Source organism: Pezoporus flaviventris, unplaced genomic scaffold (assembly GCF_033815535.1).
Source record: "Pezoporus flaviventris isolate CSIRO_AGI_PZ_B2104156 unplaced genomic scaffold, CSIRO_AGI_Pfla_v1 ptg000036l, whole genome shotgun sequence".
NCBI lineage: Eukaryota > Metazoa > Chordata > Aves > Psittaciformes > Psittacidae > Pezoporus > Pezoporus flaviventris.
The window spans coordinates 40660195-40685147 of NW_026892584.1; the positions used below are offsets into that span (position 1 = coordinate 40660195).

At 47.3% G+C, this 24953-nt stretch overlaps 1 protein-coding gene across 2 annotated transcripts; it reads left to right on the forward strand.

Moving 5' to 3' along the window:
• The first annotated feature begins 862 nt into the window (after positions 1-862).
• EXOC3L4 (exocyst complex component 3 like 4) lies at positions 863-23988 on the forward strand. 2 transcript variants are annotated; one of them, XM_061464056.1, is made up of 12 exons: positions 863-1302; positions 2652-3027; positions 6363-7014; positions 9974-10091; positions 11109-11234; positions 12224-12324; positions 14237-14332; positions 16280-16394; positions 18459-18581; positions 19235-19387; positions 20267-20388; positions 22444-23988. In XM_061464056.1, exons 2-12 carry the CDS (start codon positions 2682-2684, stop codon positions 22604-22606), a joined length of 2115 nt encoding a protein of 704 aa, XP_061320040.1. In that variant the 5' UTR covers positions 863-1302; positions 2652-2681; the 3' UTR covers positions 22607-23988. The 2 variants fall into 2 exon arrangements, with proteins under 2 accessions (XP_061320040.1, XP_061320041.1); XM_061464057.1 differs by lacking the exon at positions 863-1302 and adding an exon at positions 1352-1448.
• Positions 23989-24953: the final 965 nt, after the last annotated feature.

The window sequence follows — 24953 nt, forward strand, 5'->3', positions numbered from 1 at the left end:
GAAGTCCCCCAAGAGGACCAGGGCTGTGAACATGAGGCTGCTCCTCTCTGTCTAAAGAGGGCCTCATCTGCTCAGTCTTCCTGGTTGGGTGGCCTGTTGCAGACACCCACTATAACGTCTCCTGTCCCTGCCCTCCCTTTGCTCCTGGCCCACAAGTTCTTTGTCAGCTCCTCATCCATCCCAAGGCAGAGCTCCATGCACCCCAGCTGGTCATTGACATAGTGGACTACACCCCCTCCTCCTCACCCCAGCCTGTCTTTCCTAAAGAGCCTGTATCTCCATTCCAACACTCCAGGCATAGGAACCATCCCACCACTTCTCTGTGGTGCCAGTAAGATCATAGCCCTGCAGGCATGCACACTTTTCTTGTTTATTCCCCATGCCATGTGAATTTGCATTGAGGCATTTAATTTTGGTCCCTGATGAAGCCAATCTACTGGCTGGAGTGGCAGAAATTCCTTTGTGCTCTTCTCCTGCTTTACCACCAGTGCCTTGGCAACCTGGGACTGCCCACTGTGTCCAGCCAGGCACCTTAGGCTCCCCAGGCTTAAATCACTCACAACACACAGTGACAAGCCAAGTGACTGTTCAATGTCATTTAAACCTTCTGAACCCCTCTTTTGCTCCTTTGCTTCGAGTTGCCCCCATGGTGCCCAAAAGCTCTGAGGGGGGGAAGAACCCAGGGTCAGCATCCAGCCCCGTGGAAATAAGTGCCCCTGGGGCAAAGTGAGGAGTGGGGAGGTGAATATACAAATACATAACACGGGACACAGTGCTCCCAGTCCCTCACACCTGGCAATCATTACTGGGACCAAGCCACCCGTGACCTCCGGAAACAAGACAGAAGGTGGTGAAATTCACCCATTCCCACATGGCAGCTCCGGGGCTGCTTTTGTACTCCCACACCTGGACACCATGGGGCTTCACCCCAGAAGGGCAGGACCAGGTGCCAAAATACTTTTCTCAGCAGCTCAGCAGAGCAGCTCACCCCATTGTTGAGCCTGTGGTCCCACTTGCAAGGTGAATAATTAACCTTGGAACTCGCTCAGTGCTCCTCCCCCCTCACACACCTCTTCCTTTCTTTTAAATGCCTAGGTAGAATGAAAGTGAAACAGTGCCAGTCTCTCCTGAGGAGATAACAGGTGAAGGTGCTGGAGGTTTTGTGTGTCTGGGGACAGGCCTGTTTTTCCCACTTCTGACAGCCCTTTTCCAGGAGGCAAAGGAGGATGGAGTGTAGCGCTATTCCTGGAGGAAGCTCCCTGGCCGGCGCAGGTAGGCAGGACGCTGCTCCAGTTAGTTGAGGTGCATGAGCTCATGTGGACCTCTGCCCCACAGAGCTGCCTGCCGACCACCACATCTCCCTGGGATCTCCTGTGGCACGGAGCTGCTTTCAGTTTCTGCGGATCACGCCTGCGTTATCCCAGCTTGCTGTGGAGAGGATTGGTGTGGTCAGTACCGGGGTGTGTATCCCTTCTATTTCCTTGTCCATGAGCTCACATCTTATGGCCCTCCTTCCCTGGCTCCCTCCACTCACTTCCCTGGCTCACCCCTTTGATCATTGCTGCTGCTCCACTCTGGCCACAGAAGCCCCATGTGGAGTTTGAACTAGGGACTCACCCCCCTTTCCTACTGAAATCTCTGGAAAATAGGGTCCCCTCCTCTCCCTCCCACCCTCTGAATAGGCTGTGATGGGCTGAGCTGCTAAGCAAGACAGTGAATGATTGAATATTCCCCTGAGAGGGTGTGACGCACGGTCTGAGCCCCACTGTGTGATCAGCTCAGCAAACCCATGGGAAGATGCAATCCCTGCAGTTTATAGCCTGTGAAATAATCATGCACCAGGGAGAAAACTCAGGCCAAACTCAGATCAAAGAAGCATGAGATCTATTTCCAGAGTCCCAGCATGCCTGTTCACTGTAATCACATTTCAATCTCTGGCTCCTGTGAGCTGCACAGACCCGAGACAGGCAGTTCCTGGGTGACCTCAAACAATAGCTGTTTCTAATGATTTAAACCTATCACTGAGCTGCCTTGAGCCTGCTGTGGGGAAATGTGGCTGATGTGAACCCTTACTGCACCATATAGCCTCCTGCGCTGTAACCATGATGTTTTGGAGAGCAGAGATTGCTCGGGTTTTGAAGGGACTAGAGAAGAGCTCAGCCACACACCAGGCACTGTTCGACCACGGGCCACCTTCCAGCAGCGTCAGGTCAGGGCTTGAGCAACCCAAAGTTGCTGTATCCACAAGAGAAAGTGACAATACCTCAGTGAGACCCAGGGAAGGTTATCATTCCTACATGGCTGGAAATCCACCTAGAAGAATGGAAAGCAAAAACTTATCTTGTTACAAAACAAAATGGCACATTTACACAGATATCAGTGTCTCTGGTGTTTAGTGATTCCTTGGTGCTGTAGAAACAGCTGCCACTTGCCTGATTTATGGAATTAAATAGAGCTTTCCAGAGCTAAAAGCAGGCCAGCACCTGGCGTCTGTGGGTAGAGAGATAGTTTTAGTAGCTACAGCCGGCAAAGACTTGCTCTGTCCTTCTATTAGGCACAGGAAAGGGATGAACCACATTTTCAGTCCAGGACTGACTTTGGAGACACTGTATTCTGGAGACAGCCTAATTCTGCTATTTTATGCATTTCAGTGATTTGGAAAAACACCCGTGTTGAAAGACATGATGAATAGAAATATGGAGTTAGACCCGAGGAGTGTGACCTCAGAACCAACAAACAGTCCAGGGAAGGAAAAGAGGGGGGTTGCTTCCGAGCTGAGCAGCCCAAGTTTGCATAGCATGGACAGTGGGTTCTTTGAAAGAGGTATTAAAACAATGTTAAGTATCCGGAAATCAAAACGAAGTCTGAACAAAGAGAAAGAAAAGGAAGGTACTGGCACTTGGAAAGGAAAACGACTTTCTTTGCGATTCCCTAAGAGCTATGAGAACAAAACCACGAACTGTAATGGCCTGCAGGAGGTTAGTGAGAAGATAGAAGCAGAGCCCATTCAAGGAAAACCTCTTTCAGGTAAGAAGCAAAACAACCAGTGTAATACATGTCCCCTTCAAGTAATTCACTCTGCAAATCCTGGGCCCAACAGAGGTGCTAAAGAACAGGCATCTCATTATGGGGTAGATACAGCTGTCACCCACTCATTGGGGTGTTACCTGGGCAGGTCGCCTACCACTGAACATGCTGCTCTGTGGCCTCCACTGCATTAGTTTAAGCATATCAGCCTGTCGGCTCATGTACCAGCGGATATATCTCCCACCATACATTATCAGCCACCAGTGTGCTGAGCACAGTTTGTGAGCTGCTGGTCTGACAATATCTAGAAGTGCAATATGGGCTGTTCCTACATTATTGTCTGCATTGTGCTTCTGGGAAATTTCTGCTCTTCAGCTCTCAGACTGATAGTCTGCAGTATGTACTCTGTGTCTTGCTGCAAGGTCTTGATAGGGAAAAAGGTTGGTCTGGATGTGATCTATTTTGGAGCCTCCACCTTGGCTCTTAACCTTAGAGACTGCTTTGCAAAGAGACCTCCACAGATACTTTGCTCTCTTACACTGACTTTCCATCTATTTTTCTCACACCAGCGGTGCTGCAAGTAATTATGTGATTTGTTTTCCTCCAGCTGGCTACTCCCATGTGTTTTGTCAGCATTATATAGATAGGTCCTTGTCAAATTATAATAACGACCTTCAGCATAGCTCTCGCTTTTCCCCAAGTGTGGCAAACTACAATGACTTTGATCTTGGTTTAAGCACCGCTCTCCTCTACCTTCTTAAGGCAGAGGCACTACAATGCATCCACCAGGAGGTAGACTGAGGTGGGTCAACATGCTTGACCTTTCCTCAGCCTAAATTTCTAGAAAAAAAATCTTGGTCTACTGCATAGGATGGCATGGGGATCAGATATAAGGGCTGGCATTGTCTCATTGCTGTAATATGCTCTACTGTGCCATAAAGTTATTTACTGCTTTGCACTGGTAGACTGTGAGGTTGTTAAGCTGGATCTGAGCCCACCTCATAAACTTTGAAAGTCTGTTCTCAAAGGGTCATAGATGAGGAGTGATAGGAAATGTTACTGTAAGCTCTTCTCATCTCTTCCAAATAAACAAGCTGAGGAATTGAATGAATAAGACCCATACTGTGCACAATAACTCGTGCTTGGCCTAGAGGAGCAGCTCTATCAGAAACACATCCCATCCTGAGATAAATATGGCAAGCGACAGAGACTCCACCATGTGCACCATTAAGCTGCATAATGGTTAATTGCCTTTCAATTATCTTCCTTCAACTACCAGCTGTCTGGTCTCCTATTGCTAAATTAAAGATCCATTTAGCACCCAGTATCACCTCCCTGAATAATAATCCTAGATAGTAATTAAATGGTATTTTCTAACTTTGATAAACAGAACAGAATGTATTCCTTTAGTCTCTCACTGCAAGTACTTGTGCAAACACAGGTTTTATATTTATTTATCTAGAAGAGGCTAAGTTATTTGCCACAGTCTCCCTCCCCTCTGAGCACAGAAGTAACTGTAGCTCCAGACAGGCACTCAAAGCTCTATGCCTTCTATAGTGCATCAATAGTTGGGTTATTTGGCATATTTCTGTCTTCATACAGATATTTTCTGCTGCATAGATTTGGTGCATATGGTATAAAATCTGTTTGCATACAAGCCCAAGGGTATCAGTTATGGACAACAAACCATATATTTTTTTGAGTGCTCTCCATTTTTTCTGTATCATTTTATATATCTGAGTCCCAGAAGCAGTAGCCACACATGCCTAAATAATACCCTTTCCCTTCTCCTCTTTAATATTTGCTTTATGCCCAGTATCACAGTGGGATCTCCTGTTCAGAGCATCTGTTATGATGCTGGAGATGGTGAGATCTTCCCAGGGAGTCTCAAAATCTAACAGTGCTCTTGCATCGTCTCAACACATGACAAATACTTCTTATATTACTGGCAAATAGGCAGTGGTCACCACTTGGAAAACAAATGTCCCTGTCTAGAGGCAGTGCTTGGCATCTGACTGTAGGTTTATATACAGGCGATGAACAGCCAGGTCACCCAACCTGAAACACCCCAGGAGGATGAACTTCACATATTTTGGTGTTTCTCGTTTCCTCCTGCTGGGATCCTGGGATCACCATCCCAGAGACTCTCCTCATTCCCCAGCCAAAGGGTTAGTGCAGACTGCAATAACTGCAGAGCTGAAAAGCTGTGGCTTCTGGACCTGCAGAAGTCCCTCTTTTTGTCTGAGAGGAGTCTGAGCATTCACAGAACATCTGAGTGTCTGGAACAGGTAAGAAGCATCTTTAAGAGGGCATTTGCTATGGTAGGCACAGGCTTGCAATGGGTGGCAGGCCACGGATGGGCTAGTCGCTGGCTTGCTACCTTGATCCCTACATCTCAAGGAGTCCTCATAATGCAAATCACCAGGGACCACCTCTGCAGTTTGCATTAGCATTTTGCTCAGCCCTCAGAAATGCAGGAGCAGCTTTAGCTGTGATATTAGTTGTGTATGTGTCTTAGGAAAACTTGATAATGCACAAAATCAAGCCAGAAGGGGAGCCCAGGCTTTGCCCAAGGTTACATCTGAACTGGGAATGTTCCTGAAAATGTATGGACAGCATGCCCAAGCCAGTATCCCACTCCCCCAGGGCCTTGGTATCTCTGAAGGACATGAGGGAGTAGGGTGGGGGCAGACATGACCATCTAGTGTCTGACCAGGAGCTCAGAAGGCTCGAAGGGTTCTGTCCTGCTGTGCTCCCTCCAGCCAGACCCTGGGCACTCTCCCTGACTTCTTGGACAGCACACTAAAGCACCTTTTTAGCCAGAGATGCCAGAGCTGGGCTGCAATGCAGTGGCCAGTCCAGCAGCAGAGCTGTGCTGAGCATGCTGGTGTGCTGGGAAACAAGGGGATCCATGCTAAAGGAAATCCTACTGGTAGGGTATATCCCGAGCTGTTCCTGCTACCAGTCCCACTTCATCTCCGCACTTAAAGACAGGCAGAGCCAAAGGTGGTTTTATGCAGCTTGAGATGCTAGTGTCCCTCTCTGCAGTCTCGTTAGCCATCGCTTGAGGTTTTCCTGCAGGCCTATAATAATTTTATTTGATATTTCCTACCTCTGAAAGCAGCAGTTCAGAGATGTGGCTCAATTCGCAGTAATTGCATTTCCACTGCTTTGTCTCCTGTGTCAAACAGGAGCTGGAGATTTGGGGGGCTCAGTCTTAGGGGCACTGCTGGGACCTGGAAATTGCAGCCTCTCTGTGAGCCACCTTGTCCTGATACCCCCTGTCAATCACCTAATGCCTGCTTTGTCTCAACCCCTCCCCCTTCTTTCTGCAGTAATGGAAATCAATGAACTTATTCAGAAAAGGCAGCTTTTAGAAGCATTTGCAAGCATCAAGTACTTGGAAGATGAGACTATCACTGAACGGGATGCTGAGAAATACAAAGATAACCCCCAGGAGTTTGTACGGAAATCCAAGGATGTGGATTTGCTTTATAACTCCATCACAAATGTGATCCAGGCCATCGTGGTGGGAACACTGGAGCATCCCACTGTAGAGGATACCATGCTGACCTCCCTGGTGACTTTAATTGCCTACGAGGAAGCAGCTCATCCTAACACAGGCAGTGCTGGTGGTCCTGGGTCAGACTCGCTTGGCATGCCCAGAAAGTGGAAGGAGGTGTGGAGGGAAGCTATCAATGAGAGTGCTAGAAAAAGGGTCCTGAGGGTACCCATGGCATTGAAGGAAGAAGACAGTTCTTGGCTTAATCTTCACTTGGGTTTCCTCCAGAAACACCTGAGTGAAGACTTACTAAAAATCAAGCTATCAGTACAAAAGTGCTATCCGGAGGAGTACCAGGTGTGTGACTTGTATGTGGAGGCTTTTCACAAGGCCATTGCCTCACATTTGCAAGATCTCTCCCAGAGACCGCTGGAATTCAACGAGCTCTACACCTTGCTCAACTGGGTGGCCAACACTTACTGCAGGTAAGCTGCTGCACTTGCCACACCACCTCAGCCTCCTCCAGAGCATGGCAGGGCCACAGGGCACTTCAAGAGCACTGAGCTATTTTCAGCTTTTTAAGCAAGGGGGAGAGACACGGTCACTTCTACAGCAGAGACAGATAGCTAATCTATTAATAGGTGGGGACAAAGGTTTGTGGATAAAGCACTTGCTGCTTTCCACAGATCTAAATTACTCTGTTTTCCCCTCCCTCTCCCACTTGTTCTCACGTAGAATTATAGAATCATTTAGGTTGGAAAAGACCTTTAAGATCACATGGAGTCCAACCATTAACCCAACACTGCCAAGTCCACCACTAAACAGTGTTCCTAAGTGCCACATCTACACGTCTTTTAAATACCTTCAGGGATGGTGACTCCACCACTTCCCTAGGCAGCCTGTTCTAATGCTTGATAATCATTTTGGTGAAGAATTTTTTCCTCATATCCAATCTAAACGTCCCCTGGCGCAGCTTGAAGCCATTTCCAGGAGGCTCCTCCTTGCAGCTCTGATAAACCTACTCCCTTTCTGCAAATATTTTGCAAGGTCCTGCAGCTGCTTGGTGACTTTTCCAGGCACAGGGAGTGACCTGTGGGGGAGCCCTGCCTTCTTCCTGTTTAATTAAAACTCTGATGTGTTTGGAAAGAAGCCATGTTACCCCCCATGCTCACAGGTCAGTCATCTTGAGGAGGCGCCAAGACACCACCATGTGTAATTGACCACACGAAAACAAAGGCTCTGGCTCAGACATGCCTGCTGGTTGAATAGGGGGACCATAATTTTTAGGACCTTTAAAAGCTCCCTGCAATCCAGGGGTGACTAAAGTATTCTAGAAGCTGTATGGACTTATCAAATACCATACTCAGGGCACTCCGGGTGTTGGAGTAAAGGCAGGAATTCTTTGCAACAGCAGTAAAAACTGTGTTGCTGGACATTGCCTCCTTTTGCAGCCAAAGGAGACACCTAAGGCACCTGTAGTAGGGCCAGGCACTGAGTGTCAGTGTCCTCAATTATTCACTCGCTTTGACTACCGCCCATCACACCAGGCTAAAACCCAACAGATATACACAGTGGGGTGGGAAGGAAAAGAGAGGCAATGTCCACAGGAGATGCGTCTGGTAATAAGCATGTAAAAACAGCTACGTCAAAGCAAAATCATGTCAGTCCCGGTAGCTGGTCTGCAGGCCTGAACCAGCTGATCAGTGGTGGGACAGCACAAACCAACTGGCACCCCTTAAACAAACAAAAGAGGGAGAGAAGGCAGAAGTAGCAATACTGAGTCAAAAAGTGTGCAAAAATAGACAGGGAGGAGGGTGGTGGAGCAGAGCAAGCAGCAGCAGCACTTGCTCAGATCACTCCTAGCTTGGGGTAGCTTTTGGGTCAGGAGCATTTGTGCTGCAGATGGTCTTTGTTTTGAGCAGCCCTCAAAAGATTTCTTCTGTAAACTTGTCAGTTGCTCCTAAAACCCCATTTATGGTGTGGTGACTGTGATGACACGTGTGTTACTCCCTCAGCATCGTAGCACCGGCTGACAAGTGTTATGGCAGGACTGCTGTGGGAATGACACTCCATCCCATTGCCCTTCTCCCTCATATGTCGCCTGCCAGTCTCCTCTGGAGGGAAATTTGTGCATATCCTCAGCCCCAGGAACTGTACGGCACCCTGATATTGCAGGAAAGGGGGAAGAAACAAGCTTCAGCAGCCAGGTTCTGCACCAAAGAGAAGTACCCCTGTTGTACTTCTCTACCTTGCTGTGAAAGAACTTACTGAGAGCCTGCTCTGTTTAGGGCACTGCTTGCAATCACCTTGCTGTGTTGGGCTGTTTCCATTTGATTTTCCCATTCTGTAAGAAATTCATCCCCTCTTGGGACCAATCTCAAAAAATAAGAAATTGTCTGACCCAAACTCATTATTGATGCTACAATTCAAACAAATAGAAAAAAAAGAAAGCGGGGAATAAGCTCCTTCAGCGTATGTTTGAAACAGTCCTTTCACTCATGGTGGAGAGTTTGTATTTAAATCCACTGGTGTCCTTTTTTTTTGTAGGACACTGCAGCTGTGTTCCCTGTTAACCAGGTTACTGCTTGCAATTCAGGTCCCACATTCAGCAAGTGCACGAATATTTTCTTCTTTCTCCTCTCCACCTCTATCACCCTGAAAGACACAATGCTTCCATGGTCCATGGTAGATTGCAAGGGTAGCACGTTCAATTGTACAGGCTAATAACGGGTTTCTCACCCTAGAAGGAGAAGCACAAGCACTCCCTCCCTCCCCGCTAATCAGCTGGCCTGATTACATGGGCAATGCAGAGGAGAGTGATAAAATCATGCATCAGCTGAGCGACTTTGGAGTCAGGCTCTGTAGCTGCACATCCACCAACTGCTTCCATCTGTGGAGAAGCCATGATACTGTCCTGGTCCATGTTCCAGGCATGGGAGGGCCTACCAGAGGCTGCCCTGCGCAGAGCAGGACCTGCTTTGCCACCTTCAATTGCTAGGGATAATGCACAGGGGAAAATAGCAGCTTGACAGAAGCAGTGATGTGACACTGGAGGGGAGCCAGGGAGATCAGCTAATTTCAAAGCAGCACACTGCTACAGGAGTTACCCTGAAAGACATTTTGCAGGCTCAGAGGCAAATGAATCAGCTTCAGGTTGTTTATTTTAAAAAGTAAATTCACATGGCACTTTTCATGTCCAAACAACTCAGAAGTCTCATGATTTCTAAGGTGGGCTGGAACCTTAAATCATTTTAGTTTTGAATAATTAAGATTTTGAATAGGGAGAAAAGATTTTCTTGTTAAAAGCTTGAAAACAAGCACTGCAATTTTAGCTTGAAGTATATTTCTCACAGCTTAATAATTATGTAGCTCATGCCACATGAATATTCCATCGGTTTACTCACATTCTGAGGCCACATAATTTGTTCTTTTGAACCTTTCCAGTGAACTCTTTCTGGGTAACCCCGATCTCAAACCAGAAATTAAGACAGAAAACCTGTCCCTGCTGTTAACGCCAGCTGTTTGGGATAAACTGAAAAACGACTACATCACTTCTGCAAAGGTGAGAGCATTGACCTTGTCCCCACATGCCCCCAGGGAACGTTCGGGAGCCCCAGCCTCTCAGTAAAGGTCTCAGATGGCTGCATCGTGGTTTCTAGCTCCACCAGGTGCCGAGTCCTGCCAAGACCATGCAGAATGGCCTTTAATAAAAAGCACAAGCAGGCCATGAGCCTGAACCTGGATAATCACAGAGCCAAAGGGACTGTACTAGACCCGCACAGAGGCTTACCGAAAGGTCATAGCTGGGCTTCAGCAGATTGAACGCACTTCAAAGCCAGATGTAAAGGCATTTGAGCTGCTACTTTCACAGCACATGATCTCCTCCAGCACATCTGAGGTTTGCTATATGCAGACAACTCTAGACATGACGCTGCCAGAGGATCATCCCATGGTTCACTCCCCCTAGGAAGCCCCTTCTTCAGTTGCCTTTCTGCCATCCTTAGCTGGGACCCTGTGTAAGACTGTGCTTTCCTGGCTCTTTGCTGGGTTCAGTCATCTTCTTGCAAACCATTTCTGAAGCAGGGCACTGCTCAAGGTGAGCTCAAGGTACCCAGCTTATTCGCCAATTAGTATTGCTCTATTGTGCTGGTGAAGGATCATTTTGTTTTACTGGCAACAAGACTGATTTATCAGCCAGGACTGAACCATGCTGCCACTTACTCAAGTGGCTGTGCTGCCAGAAAGGACCAGTTTGATCTTTAATCCTGACCTTGTGTCTTACACTTGCTGGAGAACTTTGCAATCAAGCAGTCAAGCAGCTGACAAAACATTCCCCTGCCAGGAGATCTGCTCTTGCTTAAGTTGTACCTTGCCCCCACAAACCACAGCTCCTGATTTTTCCTGAGATCTTGTGTAGCCTGACAGGGTCTGGAGCAAGACCTTTGACTTTGCTTACCTTTCTGCACCACACACATGAGCCTTATATATATGCCAAGAGAGCAAAATGCACAGATGCAGTTTTCTCATGTTTGCTTCATTATCCTGAGCTGGATGTTTCCTTCCTATGTTAAACATTTAGGGAAAAATCAAAAGCTATTTTGGAAACATCCTGAGACTGGAGGTCACAGAGAAGTGGGAGAAGGAAGTTCACCCAGAAGTGAAGGAAAATCTCTACCAGTCCTCACTCTCCTTAGATATTCAAACGGTATTTAATGAACCGGGGCAAAGTGCGGGGGGCTCTGTGGCTCCAGGGAAACGGGATCATTACCTTCTGGGGTGGAGGTACTGCCTCCTGCGATAATTTATGTTAGTCACGCACTAGCAGAATACATTAGAGCAGAAAATGCTGTTTATTACAACTTTTAGCTCTCCCGCTTGCCTTCTAGCTGCAAATTAAACCTGCTGTCAATTGTGTCAGCAACATAATAGGCAACTGATTTTAAAGCCCTTAAATCTCTTTGATTAGAAAGAAGAAGGAGAAAGGAAAAAAGAGGTGGAAAGAAAAGGTTTGTTAGAAAAACCCTTTGGCTGAAAGAGCGTCTTTGTCCTGGGGCTGTGGCAGCCACAGAAAGGCAGTAGGCAGTGACAGCCACTCCAATTTAAACAGTACAAAAACAAAAGCTCCTACTAGCTTTAGAGACTACAGGGTAATAAATCCAGGAGGGGTTTTGATTCATTCTCCTCACTCAAAAGGTTGAGTCATTTCAATTAAATGAGAGAGAGAAAAAGAAAGAAAATCAAAGAGTTTTGCCTGCTACAGTGACTCTTTTTCCATAGAGGAATATTACACATTGTGTGATTACTGGGAAGGCATGTCTGAATTGGATTAGCAGATGGGTAGGATGCCTCAAGAAGTGCTAGAGCAGGCTGCCTCACTCTAGAGAGGCAGCACGGTTGTGGGAATGGGAGGTAGGGAGGGGCCCCAGTGCAAGCAAGGTTTCTGGGTGATGCCTGACCCTAGGCATCAATGATCAATGATTATGCCACAGATCAGTTTGTGCCTCTTGGCCCATCCTGGTTTATTATATTTAGAACTGCCAGAGAATAATGAAAAACGCCTGGCAACAAGTGGGCCATTTGCCCCTTTGCTAGGCAAGTCACTTTCATTAACCAAGGCTGCGTGATACCCTTGTGAAGGATGTTTTGCCCTTGCTTGTCCCTTCACTAGAGAGTTTTCTTTGTGACCTTCTCTAGATCATCGGGGAGCACATGAAGATATCTAGAGCAATCAGCAGAAGCCTGGAAACAAAAATGCTTGAGCTGTGTCTGGCAGAGCTGCGTGAATTCATACCAAGGTCATCACCGCTGCGGGCAGCACATTCCTTTCAAATGAGTCCCACATTGGTAAAAAAGCAGGGAAAAGGTCCATGCACTGAGCCAGACGCTGGCATCAAGCAGGCATGGGCCTGCTCCTGAGAGAATTAGAGATGACAATTAGCCCAACAATAAGCAAGCTGCAGAACAACTCAGCGGGAGTCATAAACAGACCCAGATAGGACTCTTGGGAGTCCCAAAATCTGAGGTCAGAGCTCCAGGAAGTAAATGCTAGCTGCTCTGGGATCTTGCTGGTGTTGGATGCTGGTCTGTTGCAGCTGCAACCATGAGCAAGTAGCAGTTACGAATCTTCAGATCCAGACCCTGCTTGCCCAAAACATTACCTGGGTGTCCTGGGGAGAGCCCTGCTGAGAGGGTTTTTCTCTTGCAGATGGAATCCTTTGTGTTACACCCAGGCAAAACTTAAGGCTGAGTCTTTTAAAAATTTACCCATTGGCCAAAGGACACAGGATCCCATGTCTCTGCTGAAATTTTCTGTTTGGTAGTCCCCAGGTTATGGCCTCAGATCTTACTCCTTACTACATGCTTTGGGGATGCTCTAGGGAAGGGGTTTGGCTCACAGAGGGTGCCAGCAACTCCGGTGGGGCTGTGTTTTGGAGGGGTTGCAGCTACTTTCCAGAGCAGTCATCTGTAGATGAGAAAGGCTGCTCAGGATGAACCAGCTCCGAGCAAGACTAAAATGACTTTGCCATTAACCTTTAAAATTTTTCACCTGCTGCAGGCACTGACCAGGGAGTTTGCTAATAGATGTTTTGCAGGAGTGAGGACAGTGAGCCAGAGAGCTCATGATCATGAACTCAGGGCATGCCAGGAGTCCAAAGTGCACTAAAGGCAGTGTTTTTCCTGTTTGTATCTATATCCCAATCTATATGCCCCTTTCATATCTAGTAGCCCAGTGATCTATATTTGTCTCCCATGTCCTGAGCAAGCAGCGTAGTTCAAACCAGCTATTTGGCTTTGAAGTCTCTCTGGGTTTTAGAGGAGAAACATAGTACTGATATTCCATCCATTACTTCTTCTTCTCCCACAGCCCCCACACCCCCATTTATTTGCTTTTTTCCTCTCCTCTGTTCCTTTTTTCCTTTTTCTTTGTTATCTGTCAAAATATTTTCCCTTTTTTTCCTTTTCTTTTTCCTTTTTTTTTTAAAAAAACCCAGCAAGTTGGCATTAAATACAAGCTGCAACATAAAGGGGTCCCACATGAAAGACAACTGAAACTTCAGCTTTTTCTTAAACCAACCCAAGATGCTTGGGCTAAGGCTAGCCCAAGCAGGTTCCTTTTTCCTGACAAAGAATGGGGCTACCAAGCAAAGCCTGCCTGAGCACAAAGCCTCTTGCCAGCAGTGTGGACCTGGCTGTGAAACAGCTGTCAAAACCGTGACTGCTGTGCTACACAGAAACAGCAGCTGAGGTTATGGGGGGAAAGGTAGACGTGCATCCCCATTCCTATTCCGTTTCTGCTGGAAAATCAGCCCTGAGGTAAACCCTTTCCTTGTGTGCTTAAGAGGGCACAAATTATATTGCCCCAAAAGCCAGAGCAATGAAGAACCAGACTGATGAGCCTGAGTACCATAGCTGCAATTAATCCCTCAGTGTGAGGAAAAGGCAGAGATTTCATGTGCTGAGATTCCTGGCAACTCTCCAAAAGTGGTGTGTACCTGCTCAGGCAAGCACACCCTAAACCCATAATTATCTGCCATCTATTCCCCTCCAGTGCACACACATGTTACGACAGCTGGTAAAAACATGTCCTTATACACAGGGGATAGGTTGGGGCAGCCACCAGTGTCTCCTGACACCACTGTGTACACATAAGATGAGCAATCTGTGGCTCCCCCACCATTAGTGTTACCTGTGTGTCTTCTCCCACAGGTTCGAGGAGGAGTTTGTAGTGTGGAGCACTGCCCAGGACAGCCCCATCTTTGCACCCTATTTTGTCGCCTACATCAACAACTTTCATGACCTGCTGTAAGTCTGCTCCCCCCAAACTGAGCTGCTGCTTTGCTGGGGTCTGGGAGGGTGGCAGCATCCAGGAAGGAAAGACCAAGGTCTCCTTGGGGTGCCCCACTGGGTGCTCAGCCTACAGCCCTTCCTCCCCTCATGAAGAGATGCTCCCCAAGAGATGAAGATTAAAGTCACAAGGGTGAAGAGTCAGAAGCAGGGATGGATGTGATGCATGCATGAAAGATTTAAGCTAATTTTCAGCCCACCCTTTTCAGCCTCAGAGGTGGGTTTATTTCATTTTTGGTTCTGTAGTTTAGCACCACAAACCCAGTACAAAGGTTGCTTTCGGCACTGGGCTGGAGGAAAATCTGTGAAAGCAGCAAATAAACCCCTGCCATCACTGCTGGCAGCAGGAATTTATAGAGCTTTGCACGTGTTATGAATTAGTTATTTGAAGCCATGCATTGAAAAGGCCTGTGATAAGCAGTATGCCCACCAGCTCTGCCTATCAAAGACTCCCCTGAGGGGGATGCTCTGCAGCCATGCAAGGACACAGCCCAAGAAGGCTCAGGGGCTTTTCAGCATCTGGGGTCATCCCTGCCGTGCAGATGTGGTGCTTCATCAGAGGCCAATTCAGCCAAGTGGCACGGGGCTAATGCCGGGCGTCTGGCCACCTTGAGATGTTACCTCCAGCCCATGCCGCTGTGCTGCTGCCTGGCACGGCCTGCCGCAGGGGTGCTGTCTGCCAAATAGCATGCAGGTCATGCAGAGGATTTCGTGTTGCGATGCTCACAGCGGCCGACGGCTCCAGCCGCAGTGAGCACTACCGCCTGGAAGTCTCTAGATGGCAGGGTCTCCCCAGCAATGCGAACCTCGCCGACGAGCTGGCTTTCTCTGCCTCCTCCTGCCCTTGCAGAAAACTGCTCTCCCTTCCCTGCTGGGGACTGTAACATGGCGAAGGAAGAAGCCAGCCTCAGGCAGGGAGCTGGAAGGTGTTTGGATGGTTTATTCCCGAGTCGAGTTAAACATTTTGTCAGCCTAGGGTGATGAGTTGCAAGGCAGAGGTAGGTGACCTAATAGCATGATTTTGGGGATGCTAGACCCAGACTTGTGGTGCTCAGCAGGAGTTATGTACCTGAGCCCCAACCCGGGGTAAGAGGGATGCTGTGAGGTGTTTCGTAGTCCTGCTTCAGCAGCTTCAGACATAACAAAATAGCTACTGGGCAGTGGCAGGAACCCGTCACACTCTAGTCACAGCAGTGGATGTGTCACATCCCGGGAAGCTCAGGAACCACTAGCATTTTGGTGATGCTGCTTTGGTTCCCCCTAGAGCATGTTACAATGAGGAAAGGATCGAAAGTGAGAAGAAATCCAGGAACTTGCAAAGTACCCCAAAGCCCACACATACAGCTGGGGATTTCATTAATCTCTCTGAAGTTGTGTTTTCTTCCTCATTAGTGTGAAAATGTGCACTGTCCCTAGGAAATTCCATGGGTTTCCACCTTGGTCATTCACCATCCCCACTGCTGCCAATAGATAGTGTGTGGAGTGAGTCAGCCAGGCTCTGGGGGACACAGGGTCAGCAGCTTTCCCTTCTTTGGCTTTATTATTTACGTCTCCCTTACCCCATAATGCCCCAGTGCTCTCTCAGGTACCTGGAGATCATTTAGCAGAAACGTTGCTCAAGTGAAAATGTAACCAGCCTACGCAACTCCTCCGCATGGTTGAACCATCCCACCTGATGAGGAAATAGGTGGTTTTTAAGCACAGTTATTCAGTTGTGGTTAATTTTCACTATATAGGATTGTGTAAAAGAGTCATTACTTTGACCCAGTAGGTGTTTCCAAGCGGAAGTACTAGCTACACAAATTTACTTAAACTAACACCCAAGATGCCAATTTGGATAAAGTGGCAATGTAATAGTTTACCTTTCAACATTAACACATTGGTGGTGCGTGTGTCTCTCTCTAGGTCAGGGTTAGAAGCAATGTTTAAAGTCAACACTGAGGAACTGCAGAAGATTGTGGCAGCTCTGACAAGGAACTTCACAAGTATATTTTCAAACAAATTACGAAAAAAAGCACAGGTAAGAGCATCTTGGGCACACTGGTTTGTAACTATAGCAGGTATGTGCAGGACCAGTGCAGCAGCTGAGGACTACCTCCCTTCCTTTGTTTTGCCAAGTAGACCTTGTTTTTCAGTGCATGGCATTATGGTCCCTCCAAAATGCATTGTGTCTAACATGTGTAGAAATCCTCCTTAACCCAAAGCATCCTGTGAGCTTTTCCCTATGAGCAATGATACATTTGTCAAGTTGTTTACTTTAGCACAATGGCAACAACAACAACAACAAAAAAAAAACTATTTAGTGGCTTCCAGCATCTCAGGCAAAGAAGTAGAGGGAAACTTTACCCATCGGGAAGCACTGAGAAATCAGCTGGACACCACCAATAGGACATTTTTCCATCTATCAAAATATTTGGATTTTTCAGGGCTTTGACTTACACTTATTTGTAGATCTGCCATCATGGTCTATTACAGAATCATAGAATCATTTAGGTTGGAAAAGACCTTTAAGATCATGGAGTTATCAGTCTCTTCAGACAGGACAGAATTCTGTGATTTTTCCAGGCTGTTTCCATGGTGAAGAAAGACTGACTCTTTCAGTGTGAGGATGCTATCAGTTGATAAAGCTCTGATCTCAGCTTAACTTATGTAAAGAGGCCTAAAAGGCAACTTGCTGCTATGCAGTTTGTGTTTCCTGGGTGATGTAGACAGCACTATCTGCTCTCAGCCATATGAGGTCCACTAGCCTTAGCTGGTATGAGAGATGAAAGAAACTAAGCTTTTGGTCCCACCTCTTTTGACCTACCTAATTCCTGTTCCAATCACCAAGCATAAGAGGTCATTGCAGAAAGCAACACAGTACTGCAACTGCTCCTGTCTAAGCCAAACCTCCCTGGCCAATGGAACTTTCCAGTAACTGTAGAGTTTGTCTTGGAGCCTAAGGGACAGGCAAGGAAGGAGTCAAGCCAAGGCATTGCGAAAGAGAGACAAAATACCATGAGAACTGAGAGCAGAGAAAGCATTTCTAAACAGCCCTCCAGCAGGAGGGAGCACAGCAGGAGGGCACAAGCTGGGAAAATCATTGGGAAGGAGGTTGCCAGGAATATAAAGACAGAATCCTTAGAGCTAAGAGAATAAAAGTACACAGGGAATGTGGTGGAGAAGGGTTATTTTAGCCTTAGGATCCCTTAGGGATATTTCCAGTCTCCTCCTGGTGTCCCCAGAAGCCTTTCACAGATATTGCCGTGTTTCTATGTCGAGGCATATTAGCTCTAGGGACTCAGCAAGGGAAGTAACCCACTGGGGACTTTTGGTCAGAGCTCCTTGTACCCAAGACAGACAGGAAACAGTGCCATTGCTCCCACATCAACACTGACCACAAGGCATCAGTTTGGGGATGCTTGCAGCTGCTATTTCCCTCCCCCATCAGAGAAATGAGCAGAAGTAAAATCACAGTGAGACTTTGTGCAGACACATGGGTCTGCAGGGAGTGCAGACAGCCCCCTGTAAGTGCTTCAAGAAAGAGATTTATAATTTCCTTGTGGGGAAGGCTGGAGGGGTGACAGATTACTGGGATGATTTCCAACAGATTCGCTACCAACTGACTTGTCGTGTCCATAGCTAGTGCAAACCTGTGTAATGCTAGTATACATGGTTGCACACCACAGCCTGTTCTAGCCATGCCTGGTTAACATTCACACCTGTTTCTTCATCCCTATGGTAGGAATACAAATACTTACCTAAAGAAATATAGCTCATGGGTTAGAAAGCAGCACAAAGCAAGGAAATGGGGTGTCCCAAGTAAGCCTTTAATGCCAAAGCATCTCCTGTTCAGGGAGTGATGCTTCTGTCTGCACTGGGGCACCTACCCAGAAAGGGGAGATGTGGCTCTGAATTCCCAGGGGGGAAAGAGAAACCCCTGGTGCCTAACTCCTAGTGTGTCTCACAGAGAGTTAGTGTGCCATCAGTGTTCTGTGCTTTTTGGTGCAGCCACACTGAGAAGACATATAGACGGGTGCCTTTGACTAGTGCATCCACTAGTCTGAATATTACCAGTGCCATCAGTGAATTGGTTCTTTTGCAGCCACTCCTTAAGAAAATCCTGACCAAGGACTGGATTTTGTTGATGGAAAGGCCAGACTCGCTGGCGTCTGCAGTCTCACAGTTCTCCAAGCACCTGCAGCACATGAGGGAGCCCATGGGGCAGGTAGGCAGCTGGTCCCCTGGGCACAGTGATGTTGGGGGGTACCACTGTCATTTGCAGGCTGTGGTCACACCTGCGGTGGGGGCTGTTTATATAACTGTGGGCACTGCTGATGCAGGGGAGTTCAAGCTATTGCTATACTTCCAAGTGAGAATAAGCAACACCTTTCCTTTCCGTAGTTTAAATATGGGATCTTCTTTCTTTAAAGAGGAACAAAAACCTTTGGTGAACTTCATCACTGAGCATTACAATTCCGTGAGTTGCAGGCTTATCAGCTCCTTTCACATCTGTGCGGTTGTAAAATAAACAGGTGGCTGACAACAGCTCTATGTTTAAAATTTGCAAGCACTACCAAACCCTACTTTTAAAGCAATCCTAAATTTCTCCTTTCGATACTGAGGGTCCAAACTGACCCTCAAGGGTTACTTCACGGGGGAGGCACATTTCCATGGCCATGGAGTGAGTGTTGCGAGCAGTCAGCTCCTTTCAGCAGGGCTGGCCTGGGCAGCGTGTGCTGACCATCTGCTGCATTTGTGTACCTCCTCTATACTCTTGGCTGCTGCTAAAGACCTGAGGGCTTCCCCTGTCCTCTCTCATTGCCATGGCCTTGCATGGGAACCAAGTTGAAAATGTGAGGCTTGCTCTTTTTTAACCAGGAGCTTCTACGTGATGTTCATAAGTACGTGGTGAGGGAATACATCACGTTGGTCATCAAACCCAGATGGAAAATGAACAGGGAGACTCGGCAGCAAGTGAGCAACAAGATGAACCAGGAAGCCAGAATCATTCATAATATGCTCATTGATCAGGTATGTGAGTTCCCTCCTGGCATCCCTTGGCTTCCCCATTCCCAGAGGTGAAATGTCCCCACTTGGCTCCCAGGGGACCCAGCAGGCAGGCTTTTGAGGAGAGCAAGCCTCAATAAATGTGAAAGTGCTTAAAAGAGAGAAAGTAAAGTGATTACTGCTGGTTCATGGTGTGGACTTCCAGCACAGTGGCTACTCTTGTAGTAGGGGCTTGTGCATGCTCAGCTGGAGGCTCTCTGATTGCAGTGTCTGGTGTTTTAACACACCCAGGTGCATGGGTGCTTTGTGTAGGGTGGTTCATGTGCTGTAGGATCACACTCATCCCATGGCAACTTCTTCCTGGGCCTATTCCCTTGGGCCATGGGATGCAACTTCTCTCAAAAGGATCTCTGCCCTTGGTACAGCTCATGGAGATGAGTCTATATGGAAGGTCCATTCAGGCACACAGTCTGCATACCAGAAAGCGATGGGGAGAAAACTGTGGCTGTTTTCATGTTTTGTGACAAGGCAGCCTAAGTCTGGGGTTTTCAGGAAAACCACAGTTGAATTCCTTGGATTCTGCAGAAAGTCAGGTGTCCAGGGCATAAACCCCATGGAGGCAGATCCCTCTCAGAGGTGAGGCACGTGAAACTACTAGGCTGCAGGAGGTGAAATCTCTGGCATTCACTGCTGTCCCAGACCACAGCCACAACGCCCAGCCCAGGGCCTGGGTCACTGGGGTGTTCATGAGCACCAAGGAGGCCCCAGCAGAGCTTCCTGGGATGCCTTGCCATTGCGGCCCAAAGCTGCCTCATCCAGTACGCTGCTGTCCCCTAGCAGCACCCTGCCCACCCAAGGGCAGTACATCCCCCCCAGTGGTCCCCTGTGCCTCTTTGTTTGCAGGGCTCTGATGCTGACTGGCTCGTTCCCGCCATGCACCACATTGCCAATATCATTGGGGAGAAGAAAAAAGACAAAATCAAGGAGTACGTCAAGGAGCTGTGTCAGGATTATCCAGATATCAGGTACATGAAACAGCAGATGCCAAAACAGCTGGGCTTCATCCCAAAAAAGTGCCATCTTGCCCCATGCCTTCCCCAAGCTCTTCAGCTTCTCTGCTGGTAGCTACACATTAGAGGTTAAGGTGCCAGCAACAGAGGGAATCCCACCTTACTTTTCATTATTTATAGCTGTATAATTTTTCTCTTTTCCCCATCTGCTGGATCTTATGTTGCACACAAATTACCTCAAAAGCATTTATAGAACAGAACAGAATAGAATAGAATGTTTCTGTTTGGAAAGGCCTACAAGGATCATTTAGTCCAACTGCCTGACCACTTCAGAGCTGTACAAAAGTTAACACATGGTGTTAAGGGCATTGTCCAAATGCCTCTTAATTACTGACAGGCTTGGGGAATTGACCACCACTCTTGGAAGCCTGTTCTAGTGTGTGATCAACCTCTGGGTAAAGAAATGCTGCCCAATGTCAGGTCTAAAGCTCTCTTTGCACAGCTTTGAACCATTCCCATGCCTCCTATTGCAGGATACTCTTTTATTCCTCCAGATCAATCTTGTTTCATTGTAAAGCTTGAGGCTGCTTTTCAGTGCATCACCAGTATCAGCCCAGCTTGCCAACTTGTAGGCTTCAGCTTTGGAGCAAATAGTTTGTCTCCTGTTCCCAAGCTCGGACTTCAAAGTGCAGCAGACATTGACAGAGTTCAGCTGCAGTTCCTGAAACGGCTTCAACACAACCACTAAGTTTTGGATTAAATTACAAATTCTTTCTTCTGTACTTTCCATTTGCTGTTCCAAAGCAGCATTTGCAAAATTTAAGGCTCCTGGAAGAGTAAATAGAGTGACTAGCTCTGTGCATAGCTAAGTAGCTGCATATCAGAAGTTGCCTCATCTTCTGCAGCTTCCTGCCACTCATTGAGAAGGAACATCAGTGGTACAGCTTGCAAAATATTCCATTTCATCAGGGTCATTTCAGAAGAAAACCAAAGGTTTTTGCCCTGTGCTGGTTACAGAGCTCCTGCTGGATAACATTTATACAGTCAAAATACCATAGATTTAACAACTTGCCCAGAACACTGAAGTGGACCCTCGAATATTAAGAAAAAAACCCCAACATTAAATATATATATTTTTTTTTCCACAAAACTGAGGCTCAAAATTTTTCATAGGCTTATTTAACTTGAGCGAGTCAGATATGTATCAGGCTTATCTGTGTGGGGAAATTCAAGACATGGACTTGAAAAGGAATAATTTTTCCTCAGTAATTTTCTACACGAACACACCTCTCCAGCAACAACTACAAAGAAGCCTGAACCCCAGTGGCCAGACTAAGCTGGTGAAGGAGGCAGTGCCTCTTTTGGGAAGGATGGGGGAAGTAAATGATGGCTAGTCAGGCTCAGTTATTTGAAAACAATTTTCCAGGCAGAAAAGCCATTTACAAGGCTGTGATTGTGGTACTTTTTCATCATTAGCCTTCTACCCAAGCCAGGTTTTAAGGTTCATACTCTTTGTTGATCTATTTCCTTTATTGAGTAATACTATTTTATTTCCATTATTGAGTAATATTATTTTAACCATTAAGTCTGTAAAACAGGGAGGAACCTGCTGGACCTGCATTGCTTCCTGTTCAGGTCTCTGGTAATTCTTCCCCTGAGCTCCTGGAGATGTTGCTGATTTTGTATATGCTGAGATTACTGGAACAGGATATGTTTCCAAATTGGCTTTCCTAGCTCTACTCTAATTAGTGTCTATCAGCTTCCTAAACAGCACTTCCATTTCTCAGCTCAAAATAATCATCAAATAAAAGGTCTTTAGCCTCTCAGGAAAACTTGCAAATGACATCATATGTGTGTGGAGACAGAGGAGGAATTCCCCGAAGCACCAGCAGCAGGAGCAGTGGTGTCCCAGCAGCACCGGGTGGTAGAAGCTGATGCTCACTGGCTCAGCATCTCCGGATGCTGCAGACCCCCATCCAGTGCAGCAAGGGGATGCTCCCAGGCACTTTGTGCTGTCTCCAGCTGGTTTTGCTCGACAGGACTGAGTGAAGTCTCATTTGGTTTCTGCAGGAAGGAGCATGTCCTGGCGATCCTCGCGCTCCGGGGGCTGGGGCGCACCAGGAGAGCAGCGATTTTTCGGCAAGGCTACCATGTGCCGGAGAGCCCTGATGGTGGGGAGGGCAGCACACTCTTCGCTGAAATTGATGTCCCAGTGATCACCAGCTGCTTCTAAAACAACCATGACAAGAGGTCAGCATCTTTCCTCCTCCTATGCTGTCTCTATGGCATGATCCAAACCCTGCTCCCTGCCTCACCCCTCTGCAAGCACAACTTTTTGATTGTTGTAGGAAAAGGAGAAGTTTTCTGAATTTGCTACCCTGAGTTCAGAAACCAAAGGCAACAGATGCACCAAGTCACTGACCTCCTGCAAGAGCTCCTGGGAGCAACTCCAGCCCAAGCACTGCCGTCACCCTGTGTTCAATACAGATTTTATTGCTAGGAGAATGCTCTGTTGTTTGGCTCAAGATTGAATCTCTTTTCAGAGAACAGGTGAAAACCAAAAGGAATTCACTCAGAGTTATATTAAGGCTTGCACTGTGCATTGTACAATTATACAGCAGCAGAACAAGAACCTCCTTCATAATTACTGTCCCTGAACAACCGAAAGGCAGAGCTTGGGCAGGGATGTGGTAGCACCCAAGTCCTACTTCCTCCTCTGTGAACCAGCTGACTGAGCTGGCATAACGCAAGGTCAGTGATGCTGTGACCTGATGCCACAAACCACTACCTGCCTGAGGAGGAAACCCTTGGAGGGTACCCAAACCCCACAGCTGGGATGTGAAGCACATGGACCACTCTGCGCTCCAGGATGGACCCTATGGCCCTTCTGCTTTTTCAGCAGATTTTCCTCACATGTGAGCTGCCTTGAAAAACTCCTGTTGGACCAAAGACCTGTTCATGCTATCACAGCCTTTCTGTGTGGACAGACATGTCTGGACTGGATATGGAAGGAAGCTCCAAATCCTCTTGTCCCAGGGTAAAGGGCCACCATGCCACCACTATGTTCAAAAGTATTTTAACAAATCGGATACAATCTGACTGAGTAAAAGAGACCTCCAGCAGCCTACAGCCATACAAAACTGATTTTAGTTAATCCAATTTATCTTCTCAGTTGTCCTCCACAGTTAATCCAAGCCTCTGTGCAGAGACATGTTTATGGTTTATCAATCAATGTAATAAATGTGGACAAGGCATAACCTTGAAAACTAATCTGTTTGCTGCAGAGCTTAGAGCATCAGTAGTGAGCCTCTTCCATTTTCTTTGCTCCAGTTTGCACCAGTATAAATTTCAGCTCAGGTGAGCAGCAGGAACTGGTGACAGGCCAAGGGAGCTGTTCTGATGGATAAGGAATACAGAGTGCACCTTTAATTCACAGTCATCATATGAAAATTTTTCTGACATAGACTTGCTGTCTCCACAGTCAAGACAAGTTGTTTTTTTTTAAAGATGGCTTTGAAATATGAGGTATAAATTGAGAGCTTGAGGCAGGAAATCTTAGGAAGAATTTTGTGTCCTGCATCTTTCTTTAATACAGCTCATGACAATTCCTGTGAATCCTCGGCTTGGTGACTTTCCATATTTGCTATGGGGAAAGAGAAGTAAAATTTCATCTGCATCTCCTGTCAGATGTGCAGAGCTCAGGAATACTTTTGAGCTCCCCTTCCCTCTCCTGGGAATATGGTGCAAGCAGGGACCCCTGGATTACACTCCCCAGAAGCCCCATCCTAACAGAAGGGAAGGGAGTAAGTGCTAAGAAATTTATGTTTTATCAAAAGCACCAAGTTGGGGGGATAGAAAGGGAATTTCAACTTTGGCATCCGCAGTCTGAGACATCACTGAATTTTCAGAGGAGCTCAGGTTTTGAGGCACTGAAGCCTCAGCGAGTTTTGTGCATAAGAAATTTCCCCCTGCCCTGTGTACACCCCTGATCCAAGCACCTCATGCAAGGCATCTGCAACACAGGAATTTTCCCAAATGCTTCAAATGTATATGGTACAATGGGTTTCAATCTTGTTATTTTACTGGCAGTCTCTCCACAAAGAAGCTGGCTTTCCTCAGGCTCCAGCTGCCTGGCCCTTGGATTAGATAAGGCCCTCAGCTTCCGTTTTCTAATAAAAGAAAGTTGCTACCCTGAAGTCACGGCAAAAGGCTGGGCACAGGGATCTGCCTTTTGTCACAGACTCTCCTGGGACACCCAGATCTCCTGCAGCCTGGCATCCTGTGAGCCAGTGGCAGGAGCACAGCCTGCATCCTCTGGGAACTGCTGCTCTCCTGCTGCTTTCTTGAGCAAACCAGTTTAAGGTTAACCCCATCAGAGCAAGACTACGGTTCAGTCCCTCTCCTGCCCCTACAGCAATGCAGGCGGAGAGTAAGCTGCAGGGTGTTGCGGAGCTGGGGTCCCTCCCTGGCAGCAGGATGCTTGTCTGAGGCCACAGAGCAGATCCTGGGGACACCCAAGCAAGCAAGGGGAGAGGAAGAGTTGTGCTTTCTGAAATGAGTGTTGCTGTCCAGCTGCCTTC